This window comes from Panicum virgatum, chromosome 8N, assembly GCF_016808335.1.
Source record: "Panicum virgatum strain AP13 chromosome 8N, P.virgatum_v5, whole genome shotgun sequence".
NCBI lineage: Eukaryota > Viridiplantae > Streptophyta > Magnoliopsida > Poales > Poaceae > Panicum > Panicum virgatum.
Genome location: NC_053152.1, coordinates 13213806 through 13226767, shown reverse-complemented (window position 1 = coordinate 13226767; position 12962 = coordinate 13213806). Strand labels below are relative to the sequence as shown.

The 12962-nt window shown below is 43.1% G+C and overlaps 1 protein-coding gene across 13 annotated transcripts; it reads left to right on the top strand.

The window, feature by feature from the left end:
- The first annotated feature begins 2765 nt into the window (after positions 1–2765).
- LOC120685949 lies at positions 2766–8660 on the top strand. 13 transcript variants are annotated; one of them, XM_039968092.1, is made up of 6 exons: positions 2766–3615; positions 4001–4071; positions 4211–4252; positions 4517–4609; positions 5232–5272; positions 7139–8660. In XM_039968092.1, the coding sequence occupies exons 1-6, from the start codon at positions 3555–3557 to the stop codon at positions 7212–7214; spliced, it is 384 nt and encodes a 127-aa protein (XP_039824026.1). In that variant the 5' UTR covers positions 2766–3554; the 3' UTR covers positions 7215–8660. The 13 variants fall into 13 exon arrangements, 9 of the variants coding, with proteins under 9 accessions (XP_039824026.1, XP_039824030.1, XP_039824031.1 ...); XM_039968097.1 differs by having other exon boundaries at positions 2785–3615; positions 3960–4071; XM_039968091.1 differs by having other exon boundaries at positions 2787–3615; positions 4196–4252.
- The last annotated feature ends 4302 nt before the right edge of the window (positions 8661–12962 follow it).

Below are 12962 nucleotides of genomic sequence, written 5' to 3'. Positions count from 1 at the left end.
GTATGTGGGCTTTTGTAACTAATTATAAAACGGTTGTTAATCTGACAATGCATGATGGAGGACTGTATAGTTAAAAAAAATATGAAATGTCTTTCTCATATGATCACGAAATATTTTGTCTTGTCGACCGTGCGTCATCGTATGAGTGGAATAGCTAACTTGACGTGTTTTGATTAGTAAGAAAATCAATAACGTTTTCATAATTTAGTGTAATCAAAAGTTACTATCAGCCTCTAACATATATCAAGTGGATATGAACACAAATTAATTAAATAGGAGAAATGGCTCAGCATGTGGGTTTTAATTAGTAGCTCATGCGGTTGTCAATCTGACAAAGCAAAGCATGACGGAGGACTGTATAGTTAAAAAATATCTGGAATCTGTCTTTCTCATATGACGAAATGTTTTGTCTTATTAATCGTTCGTCATCGTATTTCGGTTCACCTACTTAGACTTTGCGATCGATCTTTTGCACGGTCTATTACTATTATAAGTGAGATTTGTACTGAATATGCAATGCATATCTTTTCGTCAAGGTAGAAGAGAGTTTTACACAACGCGCCGAAGCGCTATTTACGCCTGAGCAAAGACTACAACAATCGAAGCATAGGACATCACGGGCATATTCCAGAGGAGATGCTTAGGAATATTAATTAATGAGCTCCTCAACCTGTGATAAGCCTTCCTGGTGCCTTCATTTCAACTTGAAAAAAGATCTAAATTGATCTTTGAGTAGTACTCCCTCCGTTCCAAATTATAAGTCATTCCAAGAATCTTGGAGAATCAAACCATTTCAAAGTTTGACCAAAATTATAGAGAGAAATATAAAGATTTATGACATCAAATAGATATACTATAAAAATATAACTAACAAAGAATCTAATTATACTTAATTAGTATCGTAAATGTTATTATCTTGTTGTATAAATTTGGTCAAACTTAGAAAATTTTGACTCTCCAAAATTCTTGAAATGACTTATAACTTGAAAAATAGAAAAGTATGTGACACTTGCCTTTTCATTTCTTCCCCCCTCTTTCCTTTTTGAGGCTTCCTTTGGAAATTCTAAACCCTGCTAGGTTCCCGGCCTTTTCCCCGAGGCGAGAGCCCACGGGCAATGCTTTCACTGTGCGTGATTTTCTCTATGGGTGCTAATTGATAACCATTAGATGCCCCTCCAACCCTCTCTAGTTCAAAATTTTGTACTAATTCTCCAAAACGATATCTCAATTTGAAATATTAGTATAAAATTTTGAACTAAAGAGAATTGGAGGTACACCTAAGAGTCACTCATTTGCACCCTTGATTTTCTCAGCATACGGAAGTCTGCGTGGTGGGGCTTCGCGGGCCGATTCCCTTCATTTTCCGCGGGGAAGAAATCCACGACCCAATGTGCTGGGCAGCCCTCCCCTCGTCTCCTCGTCCGCTCGCAATGCCACCTCCGCCTCCTCGCTTTGCGCTGCTGCCTCCGCGTTTGCCTCCTCACTTTGCAATGCGCCTCCGCCTCCTTGCTCACAAGCCCCCGCCTCCACCTCCCTATGATCCCTCTCCTCACGCGGGTAAACGCTGCCCTCCTCTGATCCATTTCATCTCGTAAGGTGAGACGCTTGACAGCAGATAGGAAGCTCAGGTAAGGCACTAAATTTCTAGAGGGTGCATAGGTTCTTGAGGATGGGGATTCAAGGGACAGAAGATTTCTGGAGGTAAAGGTATGGAGCCAACATTCTATCATGTGCCTGAAAATGCATGGTGATGGAGGCGTATTGGTAGAATGGCACAAACAAAGCATTTCAGCTCTTGTAGAAGATGGTGCAACCAACAAGATTCAGCCACTTCATTCGCAACAACCTGATATTGAGCGTCTGCACTGGACCAGGACACTGTAGGCTGACCCTTGGATGACCAGGAGATGAGGTTGTCTCCAAGAAACACTGCATAACCCGACATGGATTTGCAAGTGTTAGAACAACTTGCCCAATCAGCATCCCTGTAGAAAATGAGATCAGCCGGTGAGGTCCGGTGGAGATGAAGACCGAGGTCTGGAGTGCCCTGGATATACCGTAGGATGTGCTTCATAGCACCGAGATGGAGCTCCTACATGTCATTTCTATATGTCATTCGCGCACCGCTCGGAGCTCAACCAGACTGACCACGATAGCAAAATTAATTTGGGCCGCCCGATGCGCATCACGTGGTCGTCGTTGCTTCTGACCTCCCGGAAACACGTCGTGCCATTCCAGTAGACGGAAGGTTGTGGTGCCTTCTGAACAGCCCATGAGCCTTATCAGCACACGCTGCTTTCTCCTTCATCTCCTCCGGCTCGGACCGAACCGAGCTCCCTTCTTCGCTGTCGATTCCGACCATCTCCGGCAGCCCCTTCTCGATTCTTCACGTGAGCACCTCCCTCGCCACCTCTTCCAGCTTCCCAAGCCCCTGGTCGAGCTGCTCCCCGGCCGAATCCGCCAGAATCAATCCTGCCACTGCCGGCCGCCACTAGAGTTTTGCCTGCCGCTCCGGTCTGTCGTCGACGACCCTCCTCCGGCCCTCCTCCTTGCCCACCCACGTGCAAAATCGAATACCCGGTGAGCCTTCGATCCGTCCGGGTTGTTTCCCTCTGTTTCGTACATCGCCGGCGCCGAAACGCGGTCGCACTGCCATGGTCGACCCGTCGCCGTCGCTGTTGCCGCGCTCCTCGTGAGCCGCAAACGTCCAGAGCCGTGCAACGCCACCGAGCGCACCGGCCCCTCCCGGGCTCGCTGGCCACGGGCCCGCTCTGCCCCGCCGCGGGCTGCGGGCCCTCCCTGACCTGTCGGCGCCGACCTCATCCTCGCACCGCGATGGGGTGCCTCTCCTCTGCGGCGCAGAACCCGTCCCCTCGCCTCGTCCTCCACTCCTCCCACCCCCTCCACCTCAACTTCCCCCCTCCCCCTACCCATGCCTCTCTGCCTGGTCCCCCGCCCCGGCCAGCGCGGCGACCTCCGTCCGAAGCCCTTAGCTCGACTTCAACGACCGGCGCCTAGATGCGGCTAGGCGGTCGGCCTCACCTCACCTCCACCGCACCTCCCTTTCCGCGTTTCCATCTCGCCTCCCACGCCGCCTCTCGCGACCCGGACAGATCGTACCCTCCCGGCACGGCGGCCATGGAGAGGCTGATCTCTTTCGTCAACAAGCTGCAGCGGGCCTGCGCGGCCCTCGGCGACCACGGCCAGCAGAGCGCCCTACCAACGCTCCAGAGCTCGCTGCCGGCCATGCAGTCGTTGGAGGCCAGGTGATCTGCTCCCCTTTCTTTGCACGCATTTTGGGTTGGTTCCTATCAGATGCAATCACAACTGCGCGGGGCGACTATCACGGGTTGCTTGTGGCCATGGATGCCCCGTCCTCCCTCTCCTCCCTTCCCTTCATCTTCCTCACCAGGCAAGGTAAGATTCACCTCTGTGTTTTAGCTTCCTTTACCCTTTGGGTGGACAGAAGATTGACCCAGTATGCAGTAGTCCGATTTGGGCGAGGAACAACTTTATGAGAACACAGGGTAGCAGCCTAGCAAGCCAGTCGGTCAATGCTTGCATCCTGCAGTGTAGCCACGGAAGTGGTCCTCACCACTGAACAGCAACATTCAGGTATGCATACTATTCAAAGTTCTAATACATATTTTTGCAACTTTTTGTTACTGCATTTAGACATCATATTTATGTATTTTAGCTACTCACCGTATATCCATACATTTGCAACAAAGAGGAAAGAAAAAAAAATTTGTTCTTTAGCTTATACGGTCCTTCAATATTCCAAAGAATCTCAATTTCTCTTTCCACTTTATTTTGTATACCAGCTGGGTTCTTCATCTTTATTGCTTAGTAGATCAGAATGACAAAGACTCTAGAATCAAGTTATTTGCACCGTTTATATCAGAAGTGTGCTATCCCTTGCAGCATAATTAAATCCAATTGCTTTGCATCGATCACAGCAAAACAAGATGCCTAGGCGATAGATAAATGATCCTTGCAGGAATATTGGTTCAGAGTCTACACAAAAACAGCAGGCATGATACTAATAGTGTGGACTTTACCAAGTTACAGGTAAGTGACTGTTTAAAATTCTAAACTGGCTACCCTTTTACTCTTTTGACAATTACATGTCAAATAGTTTTAAATCACTGAAACCTTTAAAACAGATTTATCATAGTTTGAAATTGATGTGCAGCACATGCCTCACCAGGGTTTGCTCTTGGTAGAAGGTTCCAGTTCTGTGTCCCAGCAGGTTTCCTATCTACTCATCAAGCATTTATTTTTCTTCAGTTAAGTTTTGCGAAAAAAAGCTTCAGGCAAGGTACAAAGTTTGTTTCAGACTTAATGAAAAATATAAAACCAGATTAAGTATGCTTTTGATTTCCGTATCTATACTACACTTTTTCATTTGGAAAATTTTTGCTTCGCCAATACCTACTGTGCATGTAGTTATGCAGTAATAGAAATTAAAAAGCACATTTCAGGAACTCATCTGCTGTCTTTATCATTTATGTAGGCTATTCAGGAGAGAAGCAGGGTTGAGGAGATTCGAGTGCTGTTCAAGTTTAGCTGCTACTTGGGCGCTATAGAATGTCAATGGATTGAACCAGTTAAGTATTTTTCTTTCTCCTTTCCATGTACAGTTAGAAAAGCTATCTACAGACCATGCAGTCCTGATGTGCACTACCTTCTGGGATGATTATTTCTTTTCCCATGAGGCTATGAACAGCTGCAGGCTCTCTTAGTTTACTACATTATAAAATATATATGCCTGCCCATGTTAAACTACCACCTGTGTCTATCGGTTTTTAGGGTATCCAAAACAATGTACTGTGTCATTTTTTTGCGAGTATGTACTGTGTCATATATGGCGTGATGTGTATTACCATGGGTAGACACTGATCTACAGGATACTTCATCCAGCCAAGATCCATGTAAACAAAATAAATGCCTATAGAATTGGTATTCACCGTCCATTATTTCTTACCAAATGCTAATTATCCGCATTTATTTACAAAAACGAAAACCATATCTCTTCGAAGATCCAAATATGGTTGCAGAAACTTTTGAGTAGAACTCCAATTGTGAACCGATACTAGAGATGATTATTACACTATACATACAGATAGATTGAATGACTCATCATGTTTTTTTTAGCCTTACATTAACCCAGTTCATATATAATCTATTCCACCTATTCAAGCTAAATTTATACATTTATTAATTTGCAGATTCTAATCGCGAACCCAGAGAATAGAAGTGCAAATGCTAGGTAACTACTCAAACACAATGGCTCTGTTCTCAAATGTATAAAATCATAATAATAAATTTATTTTGTTTCCATTCATACAGTTCCAAACTTACACAACTATATTTTCCTTCAATTATATCGACCAGCATGCCTAAAACTTGGAAGTTATTCGATAATTCATTTTTTCCCTCACTGCCCATCATTAGCTGATTCCTCCTAAAATTTAAAAAAGAATATGCGCGCAGGGCAATCACAATCAAAGAAATACAAAAAGATTTATTCATTTAATCATAGCAATCATCCTCGCCACATTTGCAGCCCCTTATATGGTGCCCATTTTCAAAATGCTTCATCAGCTATATTGAAACCTACCTCTCTCCCATACCAATACACCCTCAGCTATTCCATGGCCATAGCTCTACCAGCCAATACCATTTGGAAAGAAAATGGAACAGCTTCTGTGTAATATCTTATACAGATTATTAGGCACTCTTATCTCACCAACAACAGTATGAACCATTGTATTTTGGTTATGTGTCCCGAGGTTAGGAGGTTCCTTTAGTTTCAGAGCCCCAAAACTCTTTTCTACTGCACCTATTAATGACATATGTACTGTATTGTGCTGAAGTCGTTTACACAGCTTGGGATGCTACCAAAAATTTTCTAAATTCAAATGTTGCCAAACAACTTCTACATGAAAAAAAAATACCTCTTTCAGTTCAATTCAACGAATGATATCCTTCCAGCCTTCATTGCAAAAAAAAAGGAAAATCATGTCACTTCCTAGAGCACTAATAAATATAACCTTATTACAGGTAATATCACACTCTGTTACCTATTTCAGAAGCACAACTGAACTGATATCTTATATTTTAAAATTTAAATGGCCTGCAGAAGACCATGTGCAACAAATGCTTTATGAAAGCAACTGGAGACTCCAGGAACTTTATAATCCAATTTCTCAGTTACCAATAAAATATTTTAGTGTAGCTACCAGGGGGAAAAACATAGTTGTTAGCTTTATTACCATTGTAAACAAATCTACCTATGTATTTAGATTCGTACTAGAAGACTAAATGATACTTCTCTGTAGATCACATGTGGCATTATAAATATATGATTTCTATATTTACTCATGTTGAGAAAAAGAAAAAAAAGGAGCGCCAAAGCCTACAGGTAACAAGAGCCGCTATAGACCCAAAGAACTTTATGATCGAATGTATCATGACCAAAAAAATGTTTAGCTGTAGAATCTCCCTACTGATATGTACTTCTGCATTTAAATTTCAATGCAAATCATAGATGTCAGCTTTAATATCATTATGTGCAAATGTACTTCTTCGTTTAGATTCCTATAGTATAAATAAATAGTATCTGTGCTGCTTAAATGTTCTATTACAAGCATATAAATTTAAGATTTACTTATATAAAAAAAATTAAGCCAAGGGCGCGCCTCCGCGCAAAGTACTCGTAAATGTGAAGACAGACTTGCAGAATAGCATATGGAATATCCGAGCTCATCAAGGCCTGTAGACGAGCTAGAGGTCAAGGCGATGCAGCCTGCTCATCGAAGAAGTCACCGTAAAACTACATTATTCCTAATCCTTGGGTTTGGCGGGAGAGCTGAAAAGATAAATGTGTTGATTGCTGATACGTGATTAATTTGGACTTCTTCTCTTCCATGCGGAAATCTGCTCTTATTTTATTCCAATCACTTCGGCATGCACATGATGACTCTTCCTTGACGTCATCCTCGCCTTCTTTGCGTGCATACATATATGCAGCATACGTTTGTATTTTCCGCGCACGTTCCCATAGGCTGCCCTCCCGTCGGGCACTGATCAATTATTCTGCTTCTTACTCTGTGTTGTCTGGATTTGCTGACAGTGAGTTGGCTTGGCTCCGGAGTCGATTGATTTCATCGCATGGACTGATTCACATGGTAGGTTCCACGCCCACGTGATTACCATCCCGTCCAGCAGCCACCCTTAACTTTTCCTTCTATCATCTTCCTGTCTCGCTACTTTTTTGCTGGTGGATTCTCCTTTGCTCCCGAGCTTCCGCCGGCGTTCTTTTTGCGGAGAGCGAGTAGGAGCAGATCTCCTAGTTTCATTTTGCGGTTTCACAAGATGGCCATAGCATTTATTTGCCATGCATAGGATTGGACATGGTCGGATAAAATGTAACTCTTTAGCCCCCAATGCTAGTTTCATAGTCTTGAAAACAATGCATACAAAGTTTCATCCTAATGCCAATCTCAACACAAGTTTCATAGGAGTTTCATACTCATTAAATGGTATGCCAGATAAGCAAAATTGGTGACATAACATAGAATTTATGGAGAGAGAGAGAGAGAGAGAGGAGTTGGGTTTCATGGCGGTGAAACTTGGTGTACATAGTTACCAAAACTATGAAACTAGAACAAACCCCCCATTGAGAGCAACTTGTTTCATCATCACAACTTTTCTGAATCTCATGTGCTCATGCTTAATATGCTAGTAATTAATTTAGCTACAATTATTAGGGTTACACAATTAATGTGGCCTATTTTATCTCAACACCATACAACAATTAAATGCAATGTCTAATACATGAAATGGTGAAGTGAAACTATGCATTGTGAGATGTTTCATGCATCAGCCTAAACCTCTAAACATGATGTGACCCCCTAGGTAATCGTGCAATGAAACACTCAATTGTGTTGAGAATGGCCTAATAATGAAAACACTCTCTTTCTTCATAATTTTATTGCCATGTCATAAAAAAGTGCTGATGTGTCACATCATTAAATGAGAACGGAATTCTCATGAAACCTCCACTACCAATGGCCAGATGCCTTTGAACTTGTTATCTCATAGTCTGACAAGAAAACAAGCAATAGTACAGTGCGTGTAATAGTGTTGATATCAGTGGTAAGTATGACATGTTGTATACGGTAATGCTAACTATGGACACACAAATGCTATCCGAGCAGCCTGTCCTGATTGTGAAGTCAGTAAAGAGACAATCCGACACGACGTGGTTACTCTCACTTGGTTTCACAAGAAATGAGCTAGCATATATATATACTTCAGTGAGTTCCACATATGCACGCCTTTCTGATGCCTCCCTTTCCAATTTGAATTTAGCGTCTACACTTCACCTGACTAGTGGTAATTCCTGGTTCATTTTCATCATCTACCTTATTTCTCTAGTGGTCCATAAAACGAATGGTTGGGCATCTTTATTTCTTTTTTTTTTTGTCCTTTTCACCACGTTTATACTATAATGAGATCGATGGATGTGTATTGGACAATAACATCCATCATGATTATTCAACGACCAAGTGAAGAAGTTCAGATCCTGTAATAATGAAGAGGAATGATGCCAAACATTGAGGTATATGCAAATGATGTTCTGTGTTGGTGGATATATATATATATATATATATATATATGTAAAATGAATATGTGTGGATCTTAAATGTCAAAACTCTGAGACTGTATAGGTGGTATGTGGACCATATAGTCTTATATCTCTAATATCTCTTCATACAAATAACATATCAAATCAGGCACTAATGTTTTTATACAACTTGATGGGTTCAACCAACTGTTCCGATGAACCTAGAGCTGTCATTTCCTCATTCCACAACACAATTACAATGTATGTTGTTGATGATTGAATTATTATAGCTCCAAATTAATAACAAAACTTGGAACTTTTGACGATAAGCCATGACTCCACTTATCCACTAGGTCGCATAGTTTTCTTTTGAATTATCTACTGAGCCATGAGTACATTTGCATGCACAATTTTCCACAAAAGTCTGAAGAATGGTTTGGGTGCAACACAGCAACACAACAACTTTCCACAATTTATCTGATGCAAGTTATTTTGCTATCTTTCATTTGGGTTGGAAGCACACAATTGATCATTTGTCAGGCCACTGGTGTTTGGCATTATGCATGGGAAACAGTTCTGGCCAAAGAGCACCCAATTTTCACGCACAGAATATCATTGTCTCCTAAGATCAGCAGATGCGTTCACCATGGCTATGCCACTATAGCTAGTCTATATTAATTCTACCATCTGAGGCGGCTTTGGTCATGTTTGGTGGGCACATGGGAAACAGTTTGCTTCAGGGTCTTTCTGGTTTCTGCTACGCTACCATGGAAAAGAAGAACGATGAGCAGTGCTTCCTTAGCGTCGATGTGTTTAGCATATTTTCTTTATCCATATTTTTCAGATATGAAGGAGTGCTTCTTGGGTTTATGAGTGTGGAAAGAGATCAAGAAGTGGACAAATTAAAACTTCATTTTGTGAGTAACGAAGTGCACATAGAAATAGCGGCTCCCGCTTATGACAAGGTATCTCGTCAGAAACCACATAGGGACTCTAGGTTGCAAACCAAATGTTATATAGAGCATATATGACGAGTGACATGTGCATTCTTTCGACAGACTATAGATGACAACCTTGTAGTTAATAGACGAGAGGTGAGTGCTTTGTAGTTTCATGAATTTATTGAAGCCCTCCTGATATTGCACAGAAATTAAGTACCCACTTCCATGTTGTTTGAGAGGTAAATGGACTGAAAAAACAATGAGTGAAAAATGGACTATTACATTGTCCAAATAAATAGATTGTATTGACTTTTAAGTTTCTGCTCAAAGTTGTGATTTGTTGTTTCTTTTATTTTATAATTTGAAAATCTTGAATCACAGTAAGTAATTAATAATATTATTGTTGGAGAAACCAGTGTGAACCTGAAAAGGAAGTGAATAAAAAGATGTTCTCACATCTAATAATAGGTGTTGATGCAAATCTGGTCAACACACGAAAGCTCTAGAGCGCACAGATTGTAGATGATCTTCACCATCAACTTCTCTAGCCTCTAACTGAGATGAGGGTAGTTAAATTTTTTATGTTTACAGTGGAACAAATACGACCAAGTTTAAGTCCTAGCCTCATATGGTGTGATCATATTTTTCATGTTTATTACAGTAATAAATGACAAATCATATGGGATTTGCTTATCAATAGCAAGGTGCCAACCTTACTTGCTTACTTACTCCCTAGAGCCAACCGGCCAGCCCACCCCCTTTCTTTGCCCGCCGGCCACCTAGTTCGCACGAACTATATATACTCCCTTTGTCCTAAAACATATAAGGCCATGAAGTGTTCAAATTTTGTACCTAAAATAAGATATGATAGAGCGTTTTGGAAACTAATTATTCGTAGTCAGCTTTGAAATCAGCACCAACCAATGCATTAATAAGGGGTATATGCGTCGTTTCCTTACCTCCTTAATCTTTCATGATAATGCTAAGATGCCCTATATTACAGGATGGAGGGAGTAGGTGTCGGCTAGTGGAAACTCTGTTTCTATGTTTTTTAGATGAAGGAAAAACATCCCCACCTCTGCACTCACACATGAGCTGATTTTATATAGCCAAACTCTGTTTCTATTTTAAATTTTGAATCCGCAATTGCAATAATCATGGTGCAAATTTAAGTTAACTAAGATCTTGTTCTTGCCATCCCCACCGAAATTACTCCAAATTAATGTGCTCGATCCGAATGCTGAAGGCATTTTCAAAAAAAAATCCTTTTAACCAAGCTCACGCAATGGCTTATACTAAACTGAAATCGATGGTTATTGGTAGCGTATTTCGACATGCTCACAACCAAGTGCAGAAGTTCAGATTCTGTAACAAAACTAATACGGGGAAGTCTTGAGGCGATCGTATAGGTGGATGTCAGGAAATTGGAGCGCCGTTGTGTGTCGGTGGATATACTAAAATGAAAAAAATTCGAAGTCAAAACTCAGAGATCATGCAGATCATATAGTCTTATATGTTCCCAAGCTCTACATACAAACAACATACCTCTGATTAAATCAGGCACCAATAATGTTTTTAATACAACAGGATGGGTCAACATATGTGCCATTGTGCAATATTTGTACCAACTAAGAAGATAATGTTGGGAAATGATCAGCACCCCTTCAGTTTAATTTGCTAAGAATCGATGGTAGGATCATGGAGTCTAAAAGTTGAACTCGAGTACAAAACAAAACAAGCATACCCAATCATCCAACCAGTTCTTTGAGTCTATCCTACAGCTCTTGCTTGGTTTACTGCAAGTGGCTATTGAAATGTGCTAGTATGCCCTTGCCTTCTTGTATATGAACTCCAGATGCCTCCCATCCCTATTTGAATGTAGCATCTAATTTTCTCACGACACTTGCTTTTTACCTTCTTCGCATTACTTTTCTTCCATGGTCTTTGAGACCCAATGACGACATCAGTCCCGAGCATGCTTATAAGTTATATGTACGATGCACGCACGGAAAAATGGATAATGACTGAACTTCAATGCAAGTAAATTGCATCATAATTTATGGGAGTGTACATTTGCACCAACCAGAGCAAGAGTCTACAGTCCAGCATGTATACATTAGCATGGAGTTGATGATTCATAAATAAAAGCATAACCAAACATCCTACTACATACTTGGGCGTGAATATTTGCTAGACCAACGATTTGGTCAAGAGCACCCATCTCTCTGAATGTATGTATTCTGAATCACCAGTAGATGTTAGTTCATTTAGCTTCCTAATAATTAATAATGGTTACCAGCATTGCATGAAGCAAGCTCTTCCTCTCTTAGCTGGCAGCGCTAGTGTAGCGCCAGGAAGAGTAGTCCATAACTTAAATAATTTTTCATCTTTTTCACCAGTTCTAGGTTTTAGAGTAAATTAATGTGGACACATATCTGATTAAGAGCGCAAAGACATAGCCCAAAATAGCCCAAAATCCCCAAACATGACGGCTAGTTTTGGCTATTTGGAAATAACCTACCTCAAAAAACTATCCCACCCAAAGGGTGATTATTTGAGCTATTTGAGTGGGTCCCACCAGAAAATTAATTTTTCTCCTCCCCCCGTGGCCACATCCAATCGGGCCTGCCTGTGGCCGCAGCTCGCACCTCGCGATGGCGGATCCCATCCGCTGGCGGATGTCCAGCGCCCTCTCGATCCGCCGCCGCCGGCGGTGAGTCGCCCCATCGCCTCCCCCCACGCGTGCGCCGCCCCGTCGCCTGCCCCCACGCCGGCCACGCGTGCGCCACCCCGCCCCCCCCCCACGCGCGCCACCCCGTAGCCTCCCGATCCGGACTGCCGGCGCCGCTTCGCCCCCACGGACTGCATCGCCGTCGCCGGCTCGGACTTCACCGCATCGCCGTCGCCGGCTCGGACCGCGGCAGCCCTTCATCGCCGACCGGATCTCCATGGACGGCTTCGACTTCTTCTACACAACATCGCAGACGTCGGCGACCGCCCCCGACCATGCTCCTGCTCCTCGTGCCGGCGTGGACTCGTTCGACCTCAACTCACTGGTGCCGCCAGCCGAGAATTTCCCCCATCTGCATGCGTACGGCGCCTTCCTCCAGGGCCACGGGGAGGAAGGAGCTGGGCTCGACCATGGCTCTGTTTACCCTCCCCCTCGCGCACCGCGCACCCTGGGAGTGCCTCTCCTCGCTCCTGGGCTCGGCCGTGGCTGGGCAGCTCCGCCTGCACCGCGTGCTCGCCAACTTCACTTCGGCGCATCGTCATCGGCAGGAGGCAGCAGCGGCGGAGCCGGCGACGGCATGCTGCCATGGCCTGCATACGGTGGAGGCTCGTCGTATGGTGCAGACGGCGGCGGACGGGGGTGCGCGAAGGTCAGT